The sequence below is a fragment of the Procambarus clarkii genome, chromosome 62 (genome assembly GCF_040958095.1).
Source record: "Procambarus clarkii isolate CNS0578487 chromosome 62, FALCON_Pclarkii_2.0, whole genome shotgun sequence".
NCBI lineage: Eukaryota > Metazoa > Arthropoda > Malacostraca > Decapoda > Cambaridae > Procambarus > Procambarus clarkii.
This window is the reverse complement of record NC_091211.1, coordinates 6,212,805-6,236,996: the sequence shown is the minus strand read 5'-3', so window position 1 is coordinate 6,236,996 and position 24,192 is coordinate 6,212,805. Positions and strand designations below refer to the sequence as shown.

Genomic DNA, 24,192 nt, shown 5'->3' with positions numbered 1-24,192 from the left:
CCCCGAAAACGAAAGGGTGTTCACCCAACTTCATTTCCCAACCATTCACATTGGGTTCACTAAGATATGGGGTATGAACAAATACTCTCTTCTCTTCTAACATCAGTCCCATATTCCTCTGGTTCTCGTCGCACTCAAGGGCGAAATGTCCTCTTACACCACAGTTGTAGCATCGGCCGTCCGCCCTAGGCGACCAGTCGCCAGTCACTCTGCCTATGCCAACAGCAGACGTTCCCTGAGTCCTACTTGGACTCCCCGTCGTTGTCTCCCTGGCAGCGTTCCTCGCTCCAGCACCAGTCCCGGTGTTCCCTCCTTGGGGTCTCCTCACCGGTTCCCCTGAACTTTTGGACTGACCTCACTGTGTGCACTATCCTTGGGAGAGTCTCCACCCGTCCTCGCCCTTCCTGAACTCTTGACGTCCCCCCCAAACCTTGGGTAAGGCGAGTGCCTAGGCGGTCCCTTCTTCCCGTGATGTAGTGCCTCTTCCAGTAGGTCGGCTCTGTCTGCAGCAGCCTTAAGTTCTCTAATACCTGCCTCCTTGATCCTGACCCTTAGTTCTGGATGGAGCATTGACATGAATCTTTCCATCACCATCAACTGCTTCAGCTCCTCCATCATCTCCACCTCTTCAGCCATCAGCCACCGCAGGAACCTGCGCTCCATGTCCCGAGCAGTTTCAGCATACGACCTTCCGGAAGCTCTTGTGTACTCACGGAAGCGTTTTCTGTGAACCTCCGGGGTTAATCGATACGATAGGAGCACAGCTTTCTTCATCATGTCGTAAACGGCGCATTCCTCAAGGTCCAACATGTTATAAGCTTCCCTGGCTCGCCAGTCAACCAACTCTGCACTAACGCAGCCCAATCCTCTTCCAGCCATTCCTTCAATGTCTCTATCCTCTCAAAATGGTCGAAGAAAGCTTCGGCCTCCAGAGGGTCAAAGGTTGGTAGGTCGCGTTCCCGGGCCTTGGGGTCATCCCGCCAAGCTGACACTGAGGGCAGCCCGCGCTCCGCCCGACGCATCTCAACCTCCTTCTTCACTTTTATTTCTTCCCGTCGCAGTTGTCTTTCGCCTTCCTCTCGTTGCAGTTGGGCTTCACGCTCCTCACGCTTCAGCTGAGCCTCGCGCTCCTCGCACTTTGAGCTTCGCACTCCTCCCGCTTCAGCTGGGCTTTGCGCTCACGCTCCTCTCGCTCTAGTTGGGCGTCACGCTCCTCTCACTTCAGCTGAGCTTCGCGCTCCTCTCGCTTCAGCTGGGCTTCACGCTCCTCACGCTTTAGCTGAGCTTCAAGCTGCATTTTCATTATCTCTAGCTTCATGTTTCTCCTGCTACTACCGCTGGATGCCCTACTGCTACCTTCGTCGCTCCGGTTCCCACCAACACTGGCAGGTACTTGGGGCGGTCCTTCCTTGGAAGCCTCCTCTCGGGCCTTGAGCTGAGCCATGATCTCAATCCGATGCTCCGCCACCCTGGAGGACCTCAATCTCAACCTAAAATGGTCCGCAGCCAGCTGCAGCTGAGCTTTGGTGCACTCTTCCAACTCCTGCTCGTCCCTCGACTCAATAAACTTCTTTACTCTGTCATTCTCCATCTCTAGGCTATTGAGTAACTGTATACAGGGAATACACTAGCGAGCAGTGTAAACCGTGACCAATATCGACCTTAATACACTTGCCCTGCACTTGCAATCCTTTGTCCACTGTTGTTCGATGTATCCAGGCAAGGTCGTCACTGTCAGGGTTCACCCCCTTCCTACCTGTAGTTGGGGTCGTCCCACGGGTCTTAGCCCCTCAGTACCAGGCGCCACTGTTTGCCCTTGGGCTCCCACAGTCAACTAAGGGCTGGCCTTATACACCCCTAGCGAGTGGGAAGGTTCAAGCTTCCTATAACTCACCTAAACCTGCCCGTCCTGACACTGGAACACTCTCTTGGATATCTGGTCTATTCAGGTCGCCAGCTGGGTGTTTACACTCGTGTCCCAGCCACACATCAGTGATCTTAGTGGTTATCTTAATCAAGGATGCAATATTACGTGCAGTGCAAGGTGTCACTAATGGTCTCATAAAAAAAATATATATATATATATATATATATATATATATATATATATATATATATATATATATATATATATATATATATATATATATATATATATATATATATATATATATATTAGGTGTTATGTCCACCCCAGGTCTCCTTCTCGAATTTTCCTAACACGGCCTGTGAAGGAAGTACACACATATATATATATATATATATATATATATATATATATATATATATATATATATATATATATATATATATATATATATATAGGTAGACGTTATTGACAGGAATTTCCTAACACAGCCTGTGAAGGAAGATACAAGGGAAAGAGGAGGGGATATGCCGAGCCTATTAGACCTAAAGTTATGGAAAATGGGATCAGGTGATAGGTGACCAAAGGGACAGTACACAATGAAGGGGAACTACCTACCTGTAACGATTCGAGAAGGAGACCTGGCGTGGACATAACACCTAATCTAACTCCTGAGGCACATATAAATAGGATAACGACAGCAGCGTACTCAACACTGGCGAAAATTAGAACTTCATTCAGAAATCAAAGTCAGGAGACTTTTAGGGCGCTTTACACTGCCTATGTGAGACCAATCTTAGAGTATGCCGCGCCATCACGGAGCCCCCACCTGAAGAAACACATAAGGAATCTGGAAAAGATTCAGAAGTCTGCAACGAGGCTTGTCCCAGAGTTACGAGGGATGGGATATGAAGAGCGCCTGAAGGAACTGAACCTTACGACACAAGAAAAAAAGGAGGGAGAGAGGAGATATGACAGGAACATATAAATACTCAGGGGAATTGATAAAGTGGAAATAGATGAAATGTTCTCACGTAATAGTAACAGATCAAAGGGACACGAGTGGAAGCTGGAAATTCAGATGAGTCACAGAGATGTTAGGAAGTTTTCTTTTAGTGTGAGAGTAGTGGAAAATGGAATGTACTTGGGGAGCAGGTTGAGAAAGCAAACTCTATTCATAACTTTAAAAGTAGGTAAGATAAGGAAATGGGACAGGAGACATTGCTGTAAACAACCAATGGCTAGAAAGGCGGGATCCAAGAGCCAATGCTCGACCCTGCAAGCATAAATAGGTGATACAAATGGGTGAGTACACACACACACACACACAGAGTCACACAGACATTAGAAAGAACTTTTTTAGTGTCAGAGTGGTTGACAAATGGAATGCATTAGGAAGTGATGTAGTGGAGGCTGACTCCATACACAGTTTCAAGTGTAGATATGATAGAGCCCAATAGGCTCAGGAATCTGTACACCTGTTGATTGACGGTTGAGAGGCGGGACCAAAGAGCCAGAGCTCAACTCCCGCAAGCACAACTAGGTGAGTACAACTAGGTGAGTACACAGTCCGAGTCTGTCTGGTCATCGTGAGAGGCACACGTGTGTCACTAAGGTCCTCGAATAACATGCATTATCTCGAGACATTGAAGTGTTATGGAGACAAGAAACATAATTTTATGTCAAAGGAGTGTATACAAACGCAGTGATCAAGTGTATAGTGAGCTCCTTCAGCCGTAGATCTATTAAGAAAACAAAAAATAAGGTCGAGTGGCAAGATCAATGCGTACCTGGGACAGTTTAGCCAGGACCTACGATTTGCCTTGCCGAGTATTGTGATGTGAAGTGGATTATAGCATACATATTGACTGATCCCCCAAAGTGTGTGCACCATTTAGGAACGTATACTATGTTGCACATATTGTCTGACGATCAGTGAAGGATATAGGAACGAATAGTATACCAGGAACACGTGGAGACAACAGGAACACGTGGAGACAACAGGAACACGTGGAGACAAATTTGATATCAGAGCAGAGAAGAAGACAGCCAACCAACCCCGTCATATGGACATTTCCTCAAACTCAAACTCACCTAGGCGTGCTTGCTCACGGTGAGCTGATGGTACGTACTCCTCTCTAGGTCATCAATAAGGTTTACAGAGTAACTTAAAATAATTAATTTAAAGTATATCTGAGTTATTTAGACCTACAACATTGGGTGGCTCATTCCGGGTACAGGTTCTTGACACTTAGATGCAACACAGGACCGGGTGACCGTCCACACAGCCCCACCAACTTCCCGCGCCTCATACATTCAAAGACACGCCCCCCCCTCACCCTCCCCCTATACACAAACGCACCCGCATTCACACACACACACATTCTGTTTCTAATATATGTAAACGATCTTCAGAAAGGTATAGACTCGTTCCTCTCAATGTTTGCTGATGCAAAAATTATGAGAAGAATGAAGACAGATGAAGATAAACAGAGACTACAGGATGACCTGGACAAACTGGAAGAATGATCTAGAAAATGGCTGCTAAAGTTCAACACAGGAAAGTGTAAAGTAATGATATTAGGCGAAGGGAGCAGAAGGCTGAACACAAGGTACCATCAGGGAGGTGAAATCCTGCAAGAGTCAAATAGAGAGAAAGATCTAGGGATTGATATCACACGGAACCTGTCCCCAGAGGTCGATATCAAAAGGATATCATCAGCGGCATATGCTAGGATGGTAAACATAAGAACTGACTTTAGAAACTTTTGTAAGGAATCGTTCAGGACCCTGTATACCACTTATGTCAGAGCAATCCTGGAATTTGCAACTCCTGCCTGGAGTCCATATCTAGTTAAACACATGACAAAGTTAGAGAAGATTCAGTGGTATGCCACCAGACTCGTCCCGGAACTGAGAGGTATGAACTACGAAGAAAGGCTAAAGGATCTGCACCTCACGTCCCTGGAAAACAGAAGAGTAAAGGGAGACATGATAACCACCTACAAAATTCTCAGGGGAATTGACAGGGATGACAAAGACAAACTCTTCAGCACGGGTGGAACACGAACAAGGGGACACAGGTGGAAACTTAGTACCCAGATGAGCCACAGAGACATTAGAAAGAATTTTTTCAGTGTCAGAGTAGTTAGTAAATGGAATGAACTAGGAAGTGATGTGGTGGAGGCTGACTCCATATACAGTTTCAAGTGTAGATATGAAAGAGCCTAAAAGACTCAGGAACCTGTACACCTGTTGATTGACGGTTGAGAGGAGGGACCAAAGAGCCACAGCTCAACCCCGCAAGTACAATTAGGCGAGTACAATTAGGTGAGTACACACACACACACATACTTGTACACACGAGAAGGCACGCAATACGAAATTCCAGGAAGTCTTCAACTCAGAGCAAAGAGAAGTCCCAGAGATAAGAGAGGGAACATTAAACCAGACACCACTAGAGGAATTTGTGATTACCAGTGGGGAGGAGAGGAAGCATCTGCTAGATTTGGACGTGACAAAGGCTATAGGCCCGGATGGAATCTCACCATGGATCCTTAAGGAAGGAGCAGATGCTCTGTGCCTTCCACTCTCCATGGTGTACAACTAGTCACTGGTAACAGGTGAACTGCCAAAAATTTGGAAGACGGCCAATGTAGTCCCAATATACAAGAAGGGTGATAGGCAGGAGGCACTGAACTACAGGCCAGTGTCCCTAACTTGCATTCCATGCAAGATGATGGAGAAGATTGTGCGAAAAAATCTAGTGGAACATTTAGAGTGGAAGAACTTTGTAACACAACATCAGCATGCGTTCAGAGATGGCAAATCATGCCTAACAGGATTACTTGAGTTCTCTGACTAGGGAACAAAAATCAGGCAAGAGAGAAAGGGCTGGGCAGACTGCATATTCCTGGACTGACAGAAAGCTTTTGACACAGTACCACATAAGAAACTAGTGCACAAATTGGAGATGCAGGCAGGAGTAAAAGGGAAGGTACTCCACTGGATAAGATAGTACCTAAGTAACAGGACACAGCGAGTCACCATGAGGGGTGAGGTCTCGGAGTGGCGGGGAAGATACCTGTGAACTCCCACAGGGTTCAGTCTTTGGACCTATTCTGTTTCTGATATACGTAAATGATCTCCCAGAAGGAATTGACTCGTTCCTCACGATGTTTGCTGATGATTCAAAAATTATAAGGAGGATCAGGAGAGAGGAGGATAGTATGAGGCTACAAGATGACCTAGACAAACTGAAGGAATGGTCCGACAAATGGCTACAAAAGTTCAACCCAAGTAAATGTAAGGTAATGAAACTAGGAGGAGGAACTAGGAGGCCAGTCACTGTATACCGAGTGGAAGATGAAATCCTTCACGAAACGGACAGAGAGAAAAATGTAGGAGTTGATATCACGCCAAACCTGTCTCCCGAGGCACACATCAAAAGAATAACATCAGCGGCCAATGCGAGGCTGGCTAACATCAGAACTGCTGTCAGAAACCTGTGTAAGGAATCCTTCAGAACCTTGTATACCACATATGTAAGATCAATCCTATGTATTGATCTTATCTTACTAGATAAGTATGCGGGCCTCAGCATCCTTATCTAGTCAGCCCCTTATCTAGTCAAGCACAAGACGAAGCTGGAAAAAGATGAGAGGTATGCCACTAGGCTAGCCCCAGAACTAAGAGGCATGACTTATGAGGACAGACTACGTGAACTGCACCTCACGTCGCTGCAAGACACAAGAACCAGGGAATACATGATCACCACATACGAAATTCGCAGGGGAATTAACAGGGTGGACAAGGATGGATTATTTAACACGGGTGGCACACGCACAAGGGGACTCGGGTGGAAGCTGAGTACCCAAATGAGCCACAGAGACATTAGAAAGAACTTTTTCAGTGTCATAGTAGTTGGTAAATGGAATGCATTAGGAAGTGATGTGGTGGAGGCTGACTCCATACATCGTTTCAGATGTAGATATGACAGAGCCCAGTAGGCTCAGGAATCTGGACATCAGTTGATTGACGGTTGAGAGGCGGGACCAAAGAGCCAGAACTCAACCCCCGCAAGCACAATTAGGCGAGTACAATTAGGTGAGTACACGCACGCACGCGCACATATACACACCAGTTTCCCCCGGATCCCCCCCAGACCCCCAGAGAAAAGGGCGAACTCTGGTATCAGAGCTTCCATGAAGAATCTCAAGGTTTGGTATGCCAATGCTGATGGGGTATCTAATAAAGCAGAAGAGATAAAAGAAAGAGTGAGTGAGGAAGATCCTGACATAGTTGCAATAGTGGAAACTAAAATAAATGACACGATCTCATATGCAATCTTTCCAGAAGGCAACCAGGTGATAAGAAAAGAGAGGACACAGACAGGGAGGGAGACTGGAACTCCTAATAAAGCGGAAATGGAAGTTTGAAGACCTGGGAAATCGGGTTACCAATGAGTGCACAAGCTTCATACATAGAACTCTGACAGCAGATGCGAGGAAGATTGTAATCTTGATAATCTACAATCCCCCTCCAAACAGTAGAAGACCCAGGCAGGAGTATGATGACAACAATATGGCATGCATAGATGAACTAAAGAAGGCAGCAACATTAGTTCACAGAATGGGAGCGAAGTTGCTGGTCATGGGGACCTAAATCATGGAGAGATAAATTGGGAATCAAGGCATCCCCATGGAGGGGACGAAACGTGGGGAGCAAAGTGGCTAGATACTGGAATTTCCTAACACAACATGTGAAGGAAGACACATGGGAAAGAGAAGGAGATGCACCGAGCCTATTAGACCTGGTTTCACCCAGAACGTAGAAGACATCGAGAATTTGGAGTATGAAATAACTCTAGGGGACCATTGTGTCCTAGTCTTTGACTACATGATGGAATTCAAGCTTGTGACCATGGGACAATAGATCTAGGAGAGGAGAGTTGACTGCAGGAAAGGGGACTACAGGAAGACAAGAGACTATATGGGAAAAGTGCAGTGGAAGGAAGAAATTAGAGGAAAAACAGTCCAAGATATGATGGACCTAGTCATACAGAAATGCCAGGAGGCCGAAGACAGATTTATACCAACAGTAAAAGGAAAAAATAAGAGGGAATATAATAACCCATGGTTTAATAGACAGTGTCAGGAAGCAAAAATGGCCAGCAGGCGGGAGTGGAGGAAGTACAGAAGACAAAGGACAGAGGACAACAGGATCAGATGCAACAGAGCTAGGAACGATTACATTAATATCAGACGAACATCAGAAAGGAACTATAAGATCGATATTGCGATCAAAGCGAAAAAGCAACCTAAATTAAAAACGAGAAAGAGACCTGGGTGTGGACGTATCACCTAATCTATCTCCTGAAGCCCATATAAATAGGATAACGACAGCAATGTACTCCACACTGGCAAAAATTAGAACATCATTCAGAAACCTAAGTAAGGAGGCATTTAGGGCGCTTTACACTGTCTACGTGAGACCAGTCTTAGAGTATGCCGCCTCATCATGGAGTCCCCCATCTGAAGAAGCATATATAAGGAAATTAGAAAAAGTTCAGAGGTTTGCAACGAAACTCGTCCCAGAGTTATGAGGGATGGGGTATGAGGAGCGCCTGAAGGAACTGTGCCTTACGACACTAGAAAGAAGAAGGGAGAGGGGAGACATGATAGGAACGTATAAAATACTCAGAGGGATTGACAGAGAGGACATGGACGAAATGTTCACACGGAATAGTCACAGAACGAGGGGACATGGGTGGAAGCTGGAAACTCAGATGAGTCACAGGGATGTTAGGAAGTTTTCTTTTAGCGTGAGAGTTGTCGAAAAATGGAATGTACTTAAGGAACAGGTAGTGGAAGCAAATACTATTCATAATTTTATAACAAGGTATGATAGGGAAATAGGACCGTAGTCATTGCTGTAAACAACCGATGCTCGAAGGGCGGGATCCAAGAGTCAATGCTCGATCCTGCAAACACAAATAGGTGAGTACACATACACACACACATACACATACACACGCACACACACACATACATCACAAACAGGATTTGACACCATTGCGAAAGGTGACAATACTTCACCCTCCTTCCTCCCAGCTGACAATCTTCCTCTCACTCTCTCTCTCTCTCTCTCTCTATGTCTCTCTCTCTCTCTCTCTTTCTCTCCCCTCCCCCTCCCCTCTCACTAGCTGCCCCTCTCTCTCCTCTCCCCTCTCCCTTTCCCCTGTCACTAGCTCCCTCTGTCTCTCGCCCTCTCAACCACTCTCTCCCTCTCTCTTGCTCCCCCATATCTCTCTGTCTCTCTCCCCCCTTCTCTCCCCTCTCTATCTCTCTCATAGGGAAAAACATGACAGGGAGACTAACTCGGGGAAGCAACCACAGGGAGACAAACATGGTAGGGACAAACTCAAAGGATGGGGGGGGGGGCAATAAGCATGGATTAGGGGAGCATTCCAGCAAATATGGGATGAATTTAATGAAGGACTGAGGGTAATGAGGGAGACAGTAACCAACCTGCAGGATGAACTAAGGGCAGCAAAGGAGGAGATAAGAAGCCTGAAGGAGACTCCTCCACAATACCAGACACAGACCATCCCTCAGGGAGATGGTGATGCTACTGTTGAGGGGACTTCTACAAAACAACCCTCATTTGCAGAATTGCTTAAAAAGAGCCCAGAAGCTAGGTCTGCAGTTAGGGGAATTGGCCATGGAAGTGGTTTCTTCTCAGGAAGCAGCTAGATGTACTAGCCAGCTGATAGAGCGAAAAAGAGCAGTAGTAATAGTAGGTATTAGGGAGCAAACAGGGACTGGTCCAGTGGAAAGGAGAGACAAGGACTAAAATGAAGTTAATGAGATCCTTAAAGGGGTAAAGATGGAGAGGGTTGACCAAGGTATTGAAAAGGTTTTCAGGATCAGACAGTACAACAAGGACAGAGACCGAGTGATAAAGGTGATATTCAAGAGCGAGAAAACAAAAGAGGACTTGTTAGCAAGGGAGAGCGGACCAACATGTTTACAGAAGCTCAAAAAAGTATTCCTGCATAGGTATATGACAAGGGACGAGAGAATGAGGGCAACAGCTGCGAGGAGGGAGCGCAAGGAGAAAGAAAGAAATCAGGGAGCTACAACCTCGAGCCCTACAATCCCAGAGGGGAGCTGGGAACCCCCCACAAGCAGCTCAACAGACACTGAGAGAAGCACCTCCCCATCCTCCACCCAATTGCTGCCCTACCTGCCCCAACCCCTGGTGCCCAAGGTGCCCATCTTGGGCACCCTCCCACAACAGACAGAAACAACATGGCTACCATTAACATAAAGAGAGAGCAGCTTCAGTTGCTTGCAGGAATGGATCCAGACTCTTAATCATTGGCGATTTCAACCATGGAAAGATAGACTGGGAGAATCGGGACCCACATGGAGATCTAAACATTTGGAAGTGAGTACATGGAACTTTCTGAGCCAACATGTGAAGGGGCCCACAAGAATTAGAGGAAATGACAAACCAGCTAGACTACCGGATTTTCACCGTAAATGGCTCAGAAATAAAGGAAGTCATATATGATGCCCCCATATGAATGAGTGACCAAAGTGTATTGATATTTGAGTATCTGGTAGAAGTAGGGACAACCTATCCAAGGAGGGGATTGGAAGGAAAAAGACTAAATTACCGAAGAAGAAAATATGACGAGATGAGGAAGTTCCTAATGGGAATACCATGGGAAACAGAACTCAGAGAAAAGACTGTACAGGATATGATGTATTATGTCACTCAGAAGTGTCAAGGAAGCTGCAGACAGGTTTATCCTAGTCCAAAAAGTGAAAAATGAAAAGCAACAGAAGAATCCGTGGTTCAGCCAGGAATGTGCGGCAGCAAAGCAATTGAGTAAAAGAACATGGCGAAACTACAGGAACAACAGAACACCAGAGAGCAGGAAGAAATACCAGAGGGCCAGAAATAAGTACATCAGAGTCAGGAGAGAAGCAGAGAGACAGTATGAAAATGACATCGCGAGTAAAGCTAAGACCCAACCAAAACTGCTCCACAGCCACATCAGGAGGAAAACAGCAGTGAAGGAACAAGTGATGAAACTGAGAAAAGGGGAGAACAGATACACAGAGAATGACAAAGAGGTGTGTCAAGAATTGAACAAGAGATTCCAGGAGGTCTTCACAATAGAACAAGGAGAGGTCCCTTCACTAAATGAGGAGGCAAACCGAACAACCTTGGAGGAAATTTTCCTCATCAGTGATGAGGTCATAAGGAATCTGTTGGAGCTGAATGTGTCAAAGGCTGTTAGGCATGACAGAATCTCACCGTGGATTCTAAAAGAAGGTGCAGAAGCACTAAGTGTGCCACTCTCTATGGCATATAACAGAATACTGGAAACGGGAGACCGGAAAGCTGGAAGACAGCTAATGTAGTCCCAATTTACAAAAAAGGGTGACAGGCAAGAGGCACTGAACTACAGGCCAGTTCCCTAACTTGTATACCATGCAAGGTGATGGAGAAGATTGTGAGGAAAAGGCTCGTAGAGCATCTGGAGGGAAACAGCTTTGTAACACACCACCAGCAGTTCAGGGAAGATAAATCGTGCCTCACAGGCCTTATAGAATTCTATGACCAGGCAACACAAATTAGGCAAGAAAGAGAAGGGTGGGTAGACTGCATTTTCTTGCACTGTCAGAAAGCCTTTGACACAGTACCTCACAAAAGGCTTTTACAAAAGTTGGAGCAGCAGGCAGGAGTAAAAGGTAAGGAACTCTAGTGGATGAGGGAGTATCTAAGCAATAGGAAACAGCGAGAAACGGTGAGGGGGAGACATCAGAGTGGCGAGATGTCACCAGCGGGGTTCCACAGGGCTCTGTACAAGGACCCATCCTGTTTCTAGTGTATGTAAACGACCTTCCAGAGGGTATAGACTCATTTCTCTCAATGTTTGCTGACGATGCAAAATTATGAGAAGAATCAAAACAGACGAAGATAGACAGAGACTACAGGACGACCTGGACAAACTGGAGGAATGCTCTAAAAAATGGCTGCTAAAGTTCAACTCAGGAAAGTGTAAAGTAATGAAATTAGGCGAAGGGAGCAGAAGGCTGAACACAAGGTACCATCTGGGAGGTGAAATACTACAAGAGTCAAATAGAGAGAGATCTGGGGTCGATACCACACCGAACCTGTCCCCAGAGGCCCACATCAAAAGGATATCATCAGCGGCATATGGTAGACTGGCCAATATAAGAACTGCCTTTAGAAACTTGAGTAAGGAATCGTTCAGGACCCTGAATACCACTTATGTAAGACCAATCCTGGAGTATGCAGCTCCAGTCTGGAGTCCATACCTAGTTAAACACAAGACGAAGTTAGAGAAGATTCAGAGGTATGCCACCAGACTGGTCCCGGAACTGAGAGGAATGAGTTACGAGGAAAGGTTAAGGGAGCTGAACCCCACAACCCTGGAAAACAGAAGAGTAAGGGGAGACATGATAACCACCTACAAAATTCTCAGGGGAATTGACAGGGTTGATAAAGACAAACTCTTTAGCGCGGGTGGAACACGAACAAGGGGACACAGGTGGAAACTTAGTACCCAGATGAGCCACAGAGACGTTAGAAAGAACTTTTTCAGTGTCAGGGTAGTTAACAAATGGAATGCAATAAGTAGTGTTGTGGTGGAGGCTGACTCCATACAGTTTCAAGTGTAGATATGATAGAGCCCAATAAGCTCAGGAATCTGTACACCAATTGATTGACAGTCGAGAGGCGGGACCAAAGAGCCAGAGCTCAACCCCCGCAAACACAACTAGGCGAGCACAACCCCCCCTCCTCCCCAGGATCTCCCTTCTCCCCCACCCCCTCAAGCCCTCCCTAATCCCTCAATGCCCTCCCTTTTCCCGCACCCCCAAGCCCTCCATTCTCCCCCACCCCTACCTTAACCCGCCAGTATCCTCCTGAGCCGTCCCTTCTCACCCACTCTCCCTTCCTCATCTCCCTCAGCACTTCCTTTCCCCCAACCACCCTTCCGCCCCAAGCCCTCCTTCGTTTTGTGCCCCCCAAGCCCTCCATTTCCCCCTATCCCATAAGCCCTCCCTCCTCCCATATCCCCCCCAAGCCTCCCACTTTCCCACACTCTCCAAAGCATCCCCCTCTCACCCACTCCCCCAAGCCTCCCCCTCTAACCCCCCCCCCCTCTCAAGCCTCCAACGCACGCCCTCTTTTCTCCCCAACCCCCTAAACCCTCCCTCCTACTCCACCCTCCCTGTACCAGATCTTTCCTGCCCCTGCCCACCCCAGATCCCCCAGGTCCCCCCTTAATAGGCCCTCCCATCCCAGTCACTCCATTTCCCTGCTTTAGGAGAAGCAATAGGATCTGAGAAAGGACAGAAGATAGTCAGCTTCAGGGTAATGTACTCGAACATAGATGGGATCACCAGCAAGGCAAGTGAACTACGGGAAAGAGCACAAGAAGTGAACCCAGATGTAATCGGACTCACAGAAACAAAACTCTCAAAAATCATAATGAATGCGGTGTTTCCCCAGGACTACACTGTAATAAGGAAAGAGAGGGAAGGTAGGGGAGGAGGTGGAGTGGCCCTACTAATGAGAAAGGAATGGAGTTTCAAGGAGATAGTCATCCCAGGCTACGAGGGATTCAGAGACTACATAACAGGCACCATGACAATGAGAGGACCAAAAGTAGTAGTAGCAGTAATATATAACCCTCCACCAAATGACAAGACCAAGGCAAGAGTATGACAGCAACAACATGGCAGTTGACACTATAATTGAGAAGGCAGCCTTTGGTGCCTGTAGAAATAGATCCCATCTGCTCATCATGAGGGACTTCAATCACGGAAGGATAGATTGGGAGAAGAAGGAACCGCATGGAGGAGAGGATACATGGAGACCCAAACTAATGGAGGTGGCGACAAGAAACTTTCTAAGCCAACATGTTAGGAAACCCACTAGGATGAGAGGAAACAATGAACCAGTGAGACTCGACCTAGTCTTCACTCTGAACGAGTCCACCATAAGGGAAATTGGCTTTGAAGCCCCATTAAGAATGAGCAAACACAGTGTACCGACATTTGAGTATCTGGTTGAAGAAGCGTTATTGAACCCGAGGTAGGTACTGAAACAAAAGGCTGGCATTCCAAAAGGGAAACTATGAGGAGATAAGAAAATTCCTAACAGATATAACAGGGGAAACAGTGCTCAGGGGAAAGACGGTCCAGGACATCACGGACGTCATCACGCAGAAGTGCAAGGAAGCAGCAAACAAGTTTGACCCCGTCCAAAAGGAAAACAATGAAATAATGATGAGAAACCCATGGTTTAATCAGAGATGTTGGCTAGCTAAGCAGCAAAGTAAAAGGGCATGGAGAAACTATAAGAATAACAGGATACTTGAGAGCAGAGAAAGATACCAGAATGCCAGGAATGAATATCTCAAGATGAGAAGAGAGGCAGAAAGACAATACAAAAATGACAATACAAGCAAGGCAAAGACTCAACCTAAATTTCTGCACAGTCACATCAGTAGGAAAAAACAACAGTAAAAGGATTGATATTGAAATTAAGGATAGGGGCAGAAGGATTCACTACAAACGACAAGGAAGTGTGTAAGGAACTGAATAAGAAATTCCAGGTCTTCACCTTAGAGCAAGGAGAAATTCCAGAGATAAGAGAGGGAATAGATAACCAGGAACCACTGGAAGAGTTTGAGATTACCAGCGGGGAAGTAAGAAAGAGTTTACTAGACTTGGATGTGACAAAGGCTATAGGCCCAGATGGAATCTCCCCTTGGGTACTAAAGGAAGGAGCAGAAGAACTGTGCCTACCACTCTTTATAGTGTGTAACAAATCACTGGCAACAGGGGAGCTGCCAGAAATTTGGAAAGCAGCTAACGTAGTCCCGATATACAAGAAAGGGGATAGACAGGAGGCACTGAACTGCAGGCCGGTGTCCCTAACCTGCATAACCATGCAAGCTGATGGAGAAGATTTTGCAAAGAAAGCTAGTGGAACATCTGGAGCGAAAGAACTTTGTAACACAGCATCAACATGGATTCAGGGATGGCAGGTCCTGCCTCACAAGGTTACTTGAATTCTACAATTAGGCAACAAAAATAAGGCAAGAAAGAGAAGGGTGGGCAGACTGCATATTTTTGGATTGTCAGAAATCCTTTGATACAGTGCCACACAAGAGGCTGGTGAAAAAGCTGGAGATGCAGGCTGGAGTGAAAGGGAAGGTACTCCATTGGATAAAGGAGTACCTAAGCAACAGGAGACAACGAGTCAGTGTGAAGGGTGAGGTCTCAGATTGGCGAGACGTTACGAGTGGAGTCCCGCAGGGGTCAGTTATTGGACCTAATCTGTTTCTGATATATGTAAATGATCTCCCAGAGGGTATAGAATCGTTTCTCTCAATGTTTGCCGATGATGCAAAAATTATGAGGAGGATTGAAATTGAGGATGATAGTAGGAGGCTACAAGATGACCTAGACAGACTGTGTGAATGGTCCAACAAATGGCTGTTGAAGTTCAACCCGAGTAAATGCAAAGTAATGAAACTAGGCAGTGGAAACTGGAGGCCAGACACAGGATACAGAATAGGAGATGAAGTACTTTTGAAACGGACAGAGAGAAAGATCTAGGAGTTGATATCACACCAAACCTGTCTCCTGAAGCCCACATAAAAAGAATAACGTCTGCGGCATATGCGAGGCTCGCTAACATCAGAACAGCGTTCAGGAACCTGTGTAAGGAATCATTCAGAATCTTGTACACCACATATGTAAGACCAATCCTGGAGTATGTGGCCCCAGCATGGAGCCCGTACCTTGTCAAGCACAAGACGAAGCTGGAAAAAGGCCAAAGGTATGCCACTAGTCTAGTCCCAGAACTAACAGGGATGAGTTACGAGGAAAGGCTGCGGGAAACGCACCTTACGACACTGGAAGATAGAACAGTAAGGGAAGACATGATCACAACCTACAAAATCCTCAGGGGAATCGATCGGGTAAACAAGAACAAACTATTCAACACTGGTGGGATGCGAATAAGGGGACACAGGTAGAAACTGAGTACCCACATGAGCCACATGGACGTTAGAAGGAACTTTTTCAGTGTCAGAGTAGTTAACGGATGGAATGTATTAGGCAGTGATGTGGTGGAGGTTGATTCCATACACAGTTTCAAATGTAGATATGATAGAGCCCAGTAGGCTCAGGAATCTGTACATCAGTTCATTGACATTTGAGAGCCGAGACCAAAGAGCCAAAGTTCAACCCCCGCAAGCACAAATAGGTGAATACAAATAAGTGAGTACACACACACACACACACACACACACACACACACACACACACACACACACACACACACACACACACACACACACACACACACACACACAAAGTTTCACAGTTTCACAGTAGGACCAAAGTGCCAAAGCTCAACCCCCCCCCCCCCAACACACACACACACACACACACAGGCAGGTGTAGCTTGTAAGGTGCTCCAGTGGATAACGGAGTACCTAACCAATAGGAAGCAAAGAGTTATGGTGAGGGGTGAGACCTTATATTGGCGTGAAGTCACCAGTGGAGTCCCACAGGGCTCTGTACTTAGTCCTATCTTGTTTCTGATATATGTAAATGATCTCCCGGAGGGTATAGATTCATTTCTCTCAATGTTTGCGAATGATGCCAAAATTATGAAAAGAATTAAGACAGAGGAGGACTGCTTGAGGCTTCAAGAAGACCTAGACAAGCTGAAGGCATGCTCGAATAAATGGATGTTAGAGTTTAACCCCAGAAATTGTAATGTAATGAATATAGGTGTAGGGAGCAGGAGACCAGACTCTAGGTATCATCTGGGAGATAAAATTCAAGATTCAGAGAGAGAAAAAGACTTGGGGGTAGATATCACGCCAGACCTGTCCCCTGCAGCCCATATCAAGCGGATAACATCAGCGGCATATGCCTGGCTGGCCAACATAGGAACGGCATTTAGAAACTTGTGTCAGGAATCATTCAGAACTTTGTATACCACATATGTCAGGCCAATCCTGGAGTATGCAGCCCCCCGCATGGAGTCCATTACATTTTCAAAGACTTAGGTTTACACACAAAATCAATCATACTTATACTCGTTTTGGGTGAGGTTATAGGGTACAAAAGTTTTGGGTGAGGTGACAAAAATAAAACAGAACACGAAATTATGGGTATTAATTGGATATGAGAACATAAGAATGGAAGTAACTGCAGAAGGCCTATTGGCCAACACTTCCTCTTGCTGCTTTTATGTGGGTTCGGGGTCTTGAAGTGGGTAGAATATAGTTGTGCATTAATTGGCTGTTGATTTCTGGTGTTGACTTTTTGATGTGTAGTGCCTCGCTGATGTCGAGTCTCCTGCTATCGCTGTATTTATCGATGATTTCTGTGTTGTTTGTTAAGGTTTCTCTGGTGATGGTCTGGTTCTCACAACCAAATGGATGGTTGTGAGGATGGATGTAAAATGGATGATTTTCAAAAGAAAATGTTACTGTGGCAAACGCGGTTTACTGAAGAAGATCTGCAATTGTTGTCAAATTTGTGTGAATATATGGGAGAGAAGGATGTCAACCGGCAGGGAAGGATGCCAACCGGCAGGGAAGGATGTCAACCGGCAGGGAAGGATGTCAACCGGCAGGGAAGGATGTCAACCGGCAGGGAAGGATGTCAACCGGCAGGGAAGGATGTCAACCGGCAGGGAAGGATGCCAACCGGCAGGGAAGGATGTCAACCGGCAGGGAAGGATGTCAACCGGCAGGGAAGGATGCCAACCGGCAGGGAAGGATGCCAACCGGCAGGGAAGGATGTCAACCGGCAGGGAAGGATGTCAACCGGCAGGGAAGGATGTCAACCGGCAGGGAAGGATGTCAACCGGCAGGGAAGGATGTCAACCGGCAGGGAAGGATGTCAACCGGCAGGGAAGGAGGGTAACCATTGTTCAGTAGTAATTACAATTAGAATCTTTTGCTCGTTATTATCCAAAGAAAGAAGATTCCGAGAAATGCCAATATGTGACTGTCTAGAGGTTATCTTAAGATGATTTCGGGGCTTAGCGTCTACGCGGCCCGGTCCTCGACCAGGCCTCGTTTTTGTTACACACCCCCAGGAAGCAGCCCGTAGCATTTGTCTAACTTCCAGGTACCTATTTACTGCTAGGTAACAGGGGGCATCAGGGTGAAAGAAACTGCCCATTTGTTTCCGCCTCCACTGGGGATCGAACCCGGAACCTCCGAACTTCAAATCTGAAGCGCTGTTCACACAGCTGTCAGGCACCTAAATAGATACATTTGCAGCAAACATTGATGATAGCAATTTTAGCATGAATGAAAAAGAATGACTCGTCAATCTATCATCCGATGACAGTCTCAAAGTTAAAATTCAATCATCCTTATCAAGACCTCATTTTTGGTTCTTCATGAAAAGTGTATACCCATTGCTGAGTGAAAAAGCAATTAAAATTTCGATTATATTTTCAACAACAAATTTGTGCGAAAAGACATTTTCATCAGTCCACAGCAATTAAAACTCGGCACCAGTCTCGTCTTGAAATAAATACAAGTAACGTCTTTCAGTAACGTCACTGAAGCCAAAAATCCATAAATTCTTTCAAATAAGCAGGAACCAGTGTCACATAAATATGTGTAACCAGTGTCACATAAATATGTGTAACCAGTGTCACATAAATATGTGTAACCAGTGTCACATAAATATGTGTAACCAGTGTCACATAAATATGTGTAACCAGTGTCACATAAATATGTGTAACCAGTGTCACATAAATATGTGTAACCAGTGTCACATAAATATGTGTAACCAGTGTCACATAAATATGTGTAACCAGTGTCACATAAATATGTGTAACCAGTGTCACATAAATATGTGTAACCAGTGTCACATAAATATGTGTAACCAGTGTCACATAAATATGTGTAACCAGTGTCACATAAATATGTGTAACCAGTGTCACATAAATATGTGTAACCAGTGTCACATAAATATGTGTAATACTTCAATTATTTTGTAGTAATTAAACTAACTTCAATAATTTTGTTACAATTAAACAACCTTTAAAGATTTTGTTACGATTAAATAAGCATTTATGATTTTGTTATAAGTAAATAAACATTAATAATTTTGTTATATTAAATAGGAGTATTTCATATTACAAAAATAAAAGTTCTTTCATCATTATTTTACAAATGTATTTTTCCTTTTACAAAATTTCATATTAGTTGTCTGCGGAGTTTAAAATTATGAATTTAGTGGTCCGTGAGGTCTGAAAGTTTGCCGACCGCTGTTGTAGATTATGAAGTATTGGTGCTGTGTTGTTCATGTTGTGGTCTCTGAAGTATTGGTGCTGTGTTGTTCATGTTGTGGTCTCTGAAGTATTGGTGCTGTGTTGTTCACGTTGTGGTCTCTGAAGTATTGGTGCTGTGTTGTTCACGTTGTGGTCTCTGAAGTATTGGTGCTGTGTTGTTCACGTTGTGGTCTCTGAAGTATTGGTGCTGTGTTGTTCATGTTGTGGTCTCTGAAGTATTGGTGCCGTGTTGTTCACGTTGTGGTCTCTGAAGTATTGGTGCTGTGTTGTTCACGTTGTGGTCTCTGAAGTATTGGTGCTGTGTTGTTCATGTTGTGGTCTCTGAAGTATTGGTGCTGTGTTGTTCATGTTGTGGTCTCTGAAGTATTGGTGCTGTGTTGTTCATGTTGTGGTCTCTGAAGTATTGGTGCTGTGTTGTTCACGTTGTGGTCTCTGAAGTATTGGTGCTGTGTTGTTCATGTTGTGGTCTCTGAAGTATTGGTGCTGTGTTGTTCACGTTGTGGTCACTGAAGTATTGGTGCTGTGTTGTTCATGTTGTGGTCTCTGAAGTATTGGTGCCGTGTTGTTCACGTTGTGGTCTCTGAAGTATTGGTGCTGTGTTGTTCACGTTGTGGTCTCTGAAGTATTGGTGCTGTGTTGTTCACGTTGTGGTCTCTGAAGTATTGGTGCTGTGTTGTTCATGTTGTGGTCTCTGAAGTATTGGTGCTGTGTTGTTCACGTTGTGGTCTCTGAAGTATTGGTGCTGTGTTGTTCATGTTGTGGTCTCTGAAGTATTGGTGCCGTGTTGTTCACGTTGTGGTCTCTGAAGTATTGGTGCTGTGTTGTTCACGTTGTGGTCTCTGAAGTATTGGTGCTGTGTTGTTCACGTTGTGGTCTCTGAAGTATTGGTGCTGTGTTGTTCACGTTGTGGTCTCTGAAGTATTGGTGCCGTGTTGTTCATGTTGTGGTCTCTGAAGTATTGGTGCTGTGTTGTTCACGTTGTGGTCTCTGAAGTATTGGTGCTGTGTTGTTCACGTTGTGGTCTCTGAAGTATTGGTGCTGTGTTGTTCACGTTGTGGTCTCTGAAGTATTGGTGCCGTGTTGTTCACGTTGTGGTCTCTGAAGTATTGGTGCTGTGTTGTTCACGTTGTGGTCTCTGAAGTATTGGTGCTGTGTTGTTCACGTTGTGGTCTCTGAAGTATTGGTGCTGTGTTGTTCACGTTGTGGTCTCTGAAGTATTAGTGCTGTGTTGTTCACGTTGTGGTCTCTGAAGTATTGGTGCTGTGTTGTTCACGTTGTGGTCTCTGAAGTATTAGTGCTGTGTTGTTCACGTTGTGGTCTCTGAAGTATTGGTGCTGTGTTGTTCACGTTGTGGTCTCTGAAGTATTGGTGCTGTGTTGTTCATGTTGTGGTCTCTGAAGTATTAGTGCTGTGTTGTTCACGTTGTGGTCTCTGAAGTATTGGTGCTGTGTTGTTCACGTTGTGGTCTCTGAAGTATTGGTGCTGTGTTGTTCACGTTGTGGTCTCTGAAGTATTGGTGCTGTGTTGTTCATGTTGTGGTCTCTGAAGTATTGGTGCTGTGTTGTTCACGTTGTGGTCTCTGAAGTATTGGTGCTGTTAGGAATCTTTGAATTATGCTTGCTAAATTTCTCATGTTTTGGTCTGTGTATTTATGGTTCGGTAAATGCTATATTTATATTTTTGTTCTCACCTAGTTGTGCTTGCAGGGGTTGAGCTTCGGTCTGTTGTCATGTCTCTCATCTGGCATTCAACTGGTGTACAGGTTCCTGAGGCTATTGGCTTCTACCATATCAACATCTGAATGTGTGTATGGATTCAGCCTCAACAACATCTCTTCCTAATGCATTCCATTTGTTAACTACTCTTTCACTGAAAAAATAATTCTAATGTTTCTGTGGTTCATTTGGGTACTAAGTTTCCACCTGTTTCTTCTTGTTTGTGTTCTCCAATTATAAATATTTTTACTTTGTCAACACTGACAATTCCTCTAGGATTTTTGATTGTAGTGATTGTGTCTCTCCTAACTCTTCAATCTTCTCGTGACGTTCCTCTCCTCGTAACTCTTTCCTCTCAACTCTGGAACTAATCTGGTGACATATCTCTGAATCTTCTCAAACATCCTCTTGTGTTTAACTAGGTATGGACTCCAGGCTAGAGCTGCATACTCCAGGATTGGTCTGACATAAGTGGTATACAAGGTTCTGAATGATTCCTTACACAAGTTTCTAGAGGCAGTTCTTATGTTGGTCAATCTAACATATGCCACTGATGATATCCTTTTGATGTGGCCTTCTGGGAACGGGTTCGGTATGATATCAACCCCGCAGATCTTTCTCTCTACTTGACTCTTGAAAGAGTTGTTGAACATTGTTAATTCTTATTCGTATAATGTTGTACTTTATTCAAAATATAAATGATAATATTTTTCACTGTTTTCAGATCAAAACTGTTGACACTCTTGCCCATCAATTAACGTGGCCCAAAAAGTATCGCATGCAAGACTCCAGCTACACTCACACCTTCAAGAAATATTACTCTCCATCTGGCTCCTATCTGGTCATTCATGCCCCTCAGGAACGCTTGAAGTGTCTCGGAGAACACAGACAGCATCTTATCACCATTTTATTTGCTGCTAATAACCAGCCCAGAGCCAACTTCACAGTTCAGGTATGAATGGAACTGTTATGACACCATTTTTATATGTGGGTGAGTTTAACTTTCGTCAATGCCGAGTTGGATTAATTATATAAAACATTAGATGGTTTACCCGGCGGTGCTCGGGTCTATTCCGCGCCAGGTTCTCTCCTATACACCATCTCAGTCTCCCCAATCACTGTAACAGTCTTCAAGATATAATGATTATACCACTTCAAACATTTTTATACATTTCACGTCTTCCGACACACAATCTTTACGTCTTCTCTCACACACCCTTCCTCTCTCCCTCACACTCTCCCCATCTTGCCTCACACACCCTTCCTCTCTCCCTCACACTCTCCCCATCTTGCCTCACACACCCTTCCTCTCTCCCTCACACTCTCCCCATCTTGCCTCACACACCCTTCCTCTCTCCCTCACACTCTCCCCATCTTGCCTCACACACCCTTCCTCTCTCCCTCACACTCTCCCCATCTTGCCTCACACACCCTTCCTCTCTCCCTCACACTCTCCCCATCTTGCCTCACACACCCTTCCTCTCTCCCTCACACTCTCCCCATCTTGCCTCACACACCCTTCCTCTCTCTCCCTCACACTCTCCCCATCTTGCCTCACACACCCTTCCTCTCTCCCTCACACTCTCCCCATCTTGCCTCACACACCCTTCCTCTCTCCCTCACACTCTCCCCATCTTGCCTCACACACCCTTCCTCTCTCCCTCACACTCTCCCCATCTTGCCTCACACACCCTTAATCCCAGCAAACACAAAACGTTTGTAAACGTTTTTAAATGGTGGCAGAAAGGTAACACTGTAACTAGCTAATTAAATACGTCTCTCTGACGTTACTAAAACCATTAGAAATAACTAACAAGATATATTCTTGAGAAACACCTTTTTAAGATTCACGTAAAAACTTAAAAATAATAGTAAATAATAAGCAATTATAATGTTTTCATATGTGTGTGCGCGAGCGTGAGTGCGTGTGTGTGTACTCACCTATTTGTGCTTTTGGCGGTTGAGCTCTGGCTCTTTGGTCCCGCCTCTCAACTGTCAATCAACTGGTGTACAGGTTCCTGAGCCTACTGGACTCTATCATATCTACACTAGAAACTGTGAATGGAGTCGGCCTCCACCACATCACTACCTAATGCATTCCATTTGTCAACCACTCTGACACTAAAAAAGTTCTTTCTAATATCTCTGTGGCTCATTTGGACACTCAGTTTCCACCTGTGTCCCCTTGTGTGTGTGCCCCGTGTGTTAAAATCCTCTCTTTATCTACCCTATCAATTCCTTTGAGAATCTTGAATGTGGAATGTGATCTTCCAGCTACTTGAGGTTTAATTCCCGTAGTCTCTCCTCGTAGCTCATACCTCTCAGCTCGGGTACTAGTCTGGTGGGAAACCTTTGAACCTTTTCCAGTTTAGTCTTGTCCTTGACTAGATATGGACTCCATGCTGGGGCTGAATACTCCAGGATTGACCTGACATGTGGTATACAAAGTTCTGAATGATTTCTAACACAAGTTTTGAATGCCGTTCTTATGTTGGCCAACCTGGCATATGCCGCTGATTTTATCCTCTTGATATGGGCTTCAGGGGACAGGTCTGGTGTGATATCAACCTGAAAGTCTTTTTCTCTCTCTCTGATCTCCCTGACTCTTGAAGAATTTCATCTCCCAAATGATACCTTGTATCTGGCCTCCTGCTCCCTACACCTATCTTCATTACATTACATTTGCTTGGGTTAAACTCTTACAACTATTTGTTCGACCACTCATTCAGTTTGTCTAGGTCTTCTTTAAGTCTCAAGCAGTCCTCCTCTGTCTTAACTTAATCCTTCTCATAGTTTTGGCATCATGAGCAAATATTGAGAGAAATGAGTCTATACTCTCTGCGAGATCATTTCCATAAATCAGAAACAAGATAGGACCGAGTACAGAGCCCTGTGGGACTCCACTGGTGACTTCACGCCAATCTGAGGTCTCACCCCTCACCGTAACTCTCGGCTTCCTATTGCTTAGGTAATCCGTTATCCACTGGAGCACCTTACCAGTTACTCTTGCCTGTCTCTCCAGCTTATGTTCCAGGACTTAGATTCACGAAACTCCATGTATTTCTTCGTAAGTAGATGTGCTACGAAGGTTCCTAAGTACGCCCTAAGAAGATGCTTACGTGCGAATCAGGAAGGTATTCTTACGAAGATATTTGGGTTTTGGGTCTGGTTCACCTGCATGCCGACAGGGGTCACTACTGTGTTTCATTTGGACAATCA

At 45.2% G+C, this 24,192-nt stretch overlaps 1 protein-coding gene across 2 annotated transcripts in view; it reads left to right on the top strand.

Annotated features, from left to right (window-relative positions):
• Nucleotides 1-24,192, top strand: part of LOC123766633 (murinoglobulin-2) — a 585,294-nt gene that overhangs the window by 259,700 nt on the left and 301,402 nt on the right. For both annotated transcript variants that reach the window (XR_011223484.1, XM_069308162.1), the window contains exon 9: nt 21,698-21,925. Coding sequence is in view for 1 of the 2 variants with exons in the window: in XM_069308162.1 (XP_069164263.1) it covers nt 21,698-21,925 (228 nt within the window). In the remaining variant the exon portion in view is untranslated. The remainder of the gene's footprint in view (nt 1-21,697; nt 21,926-24,192) is intronic.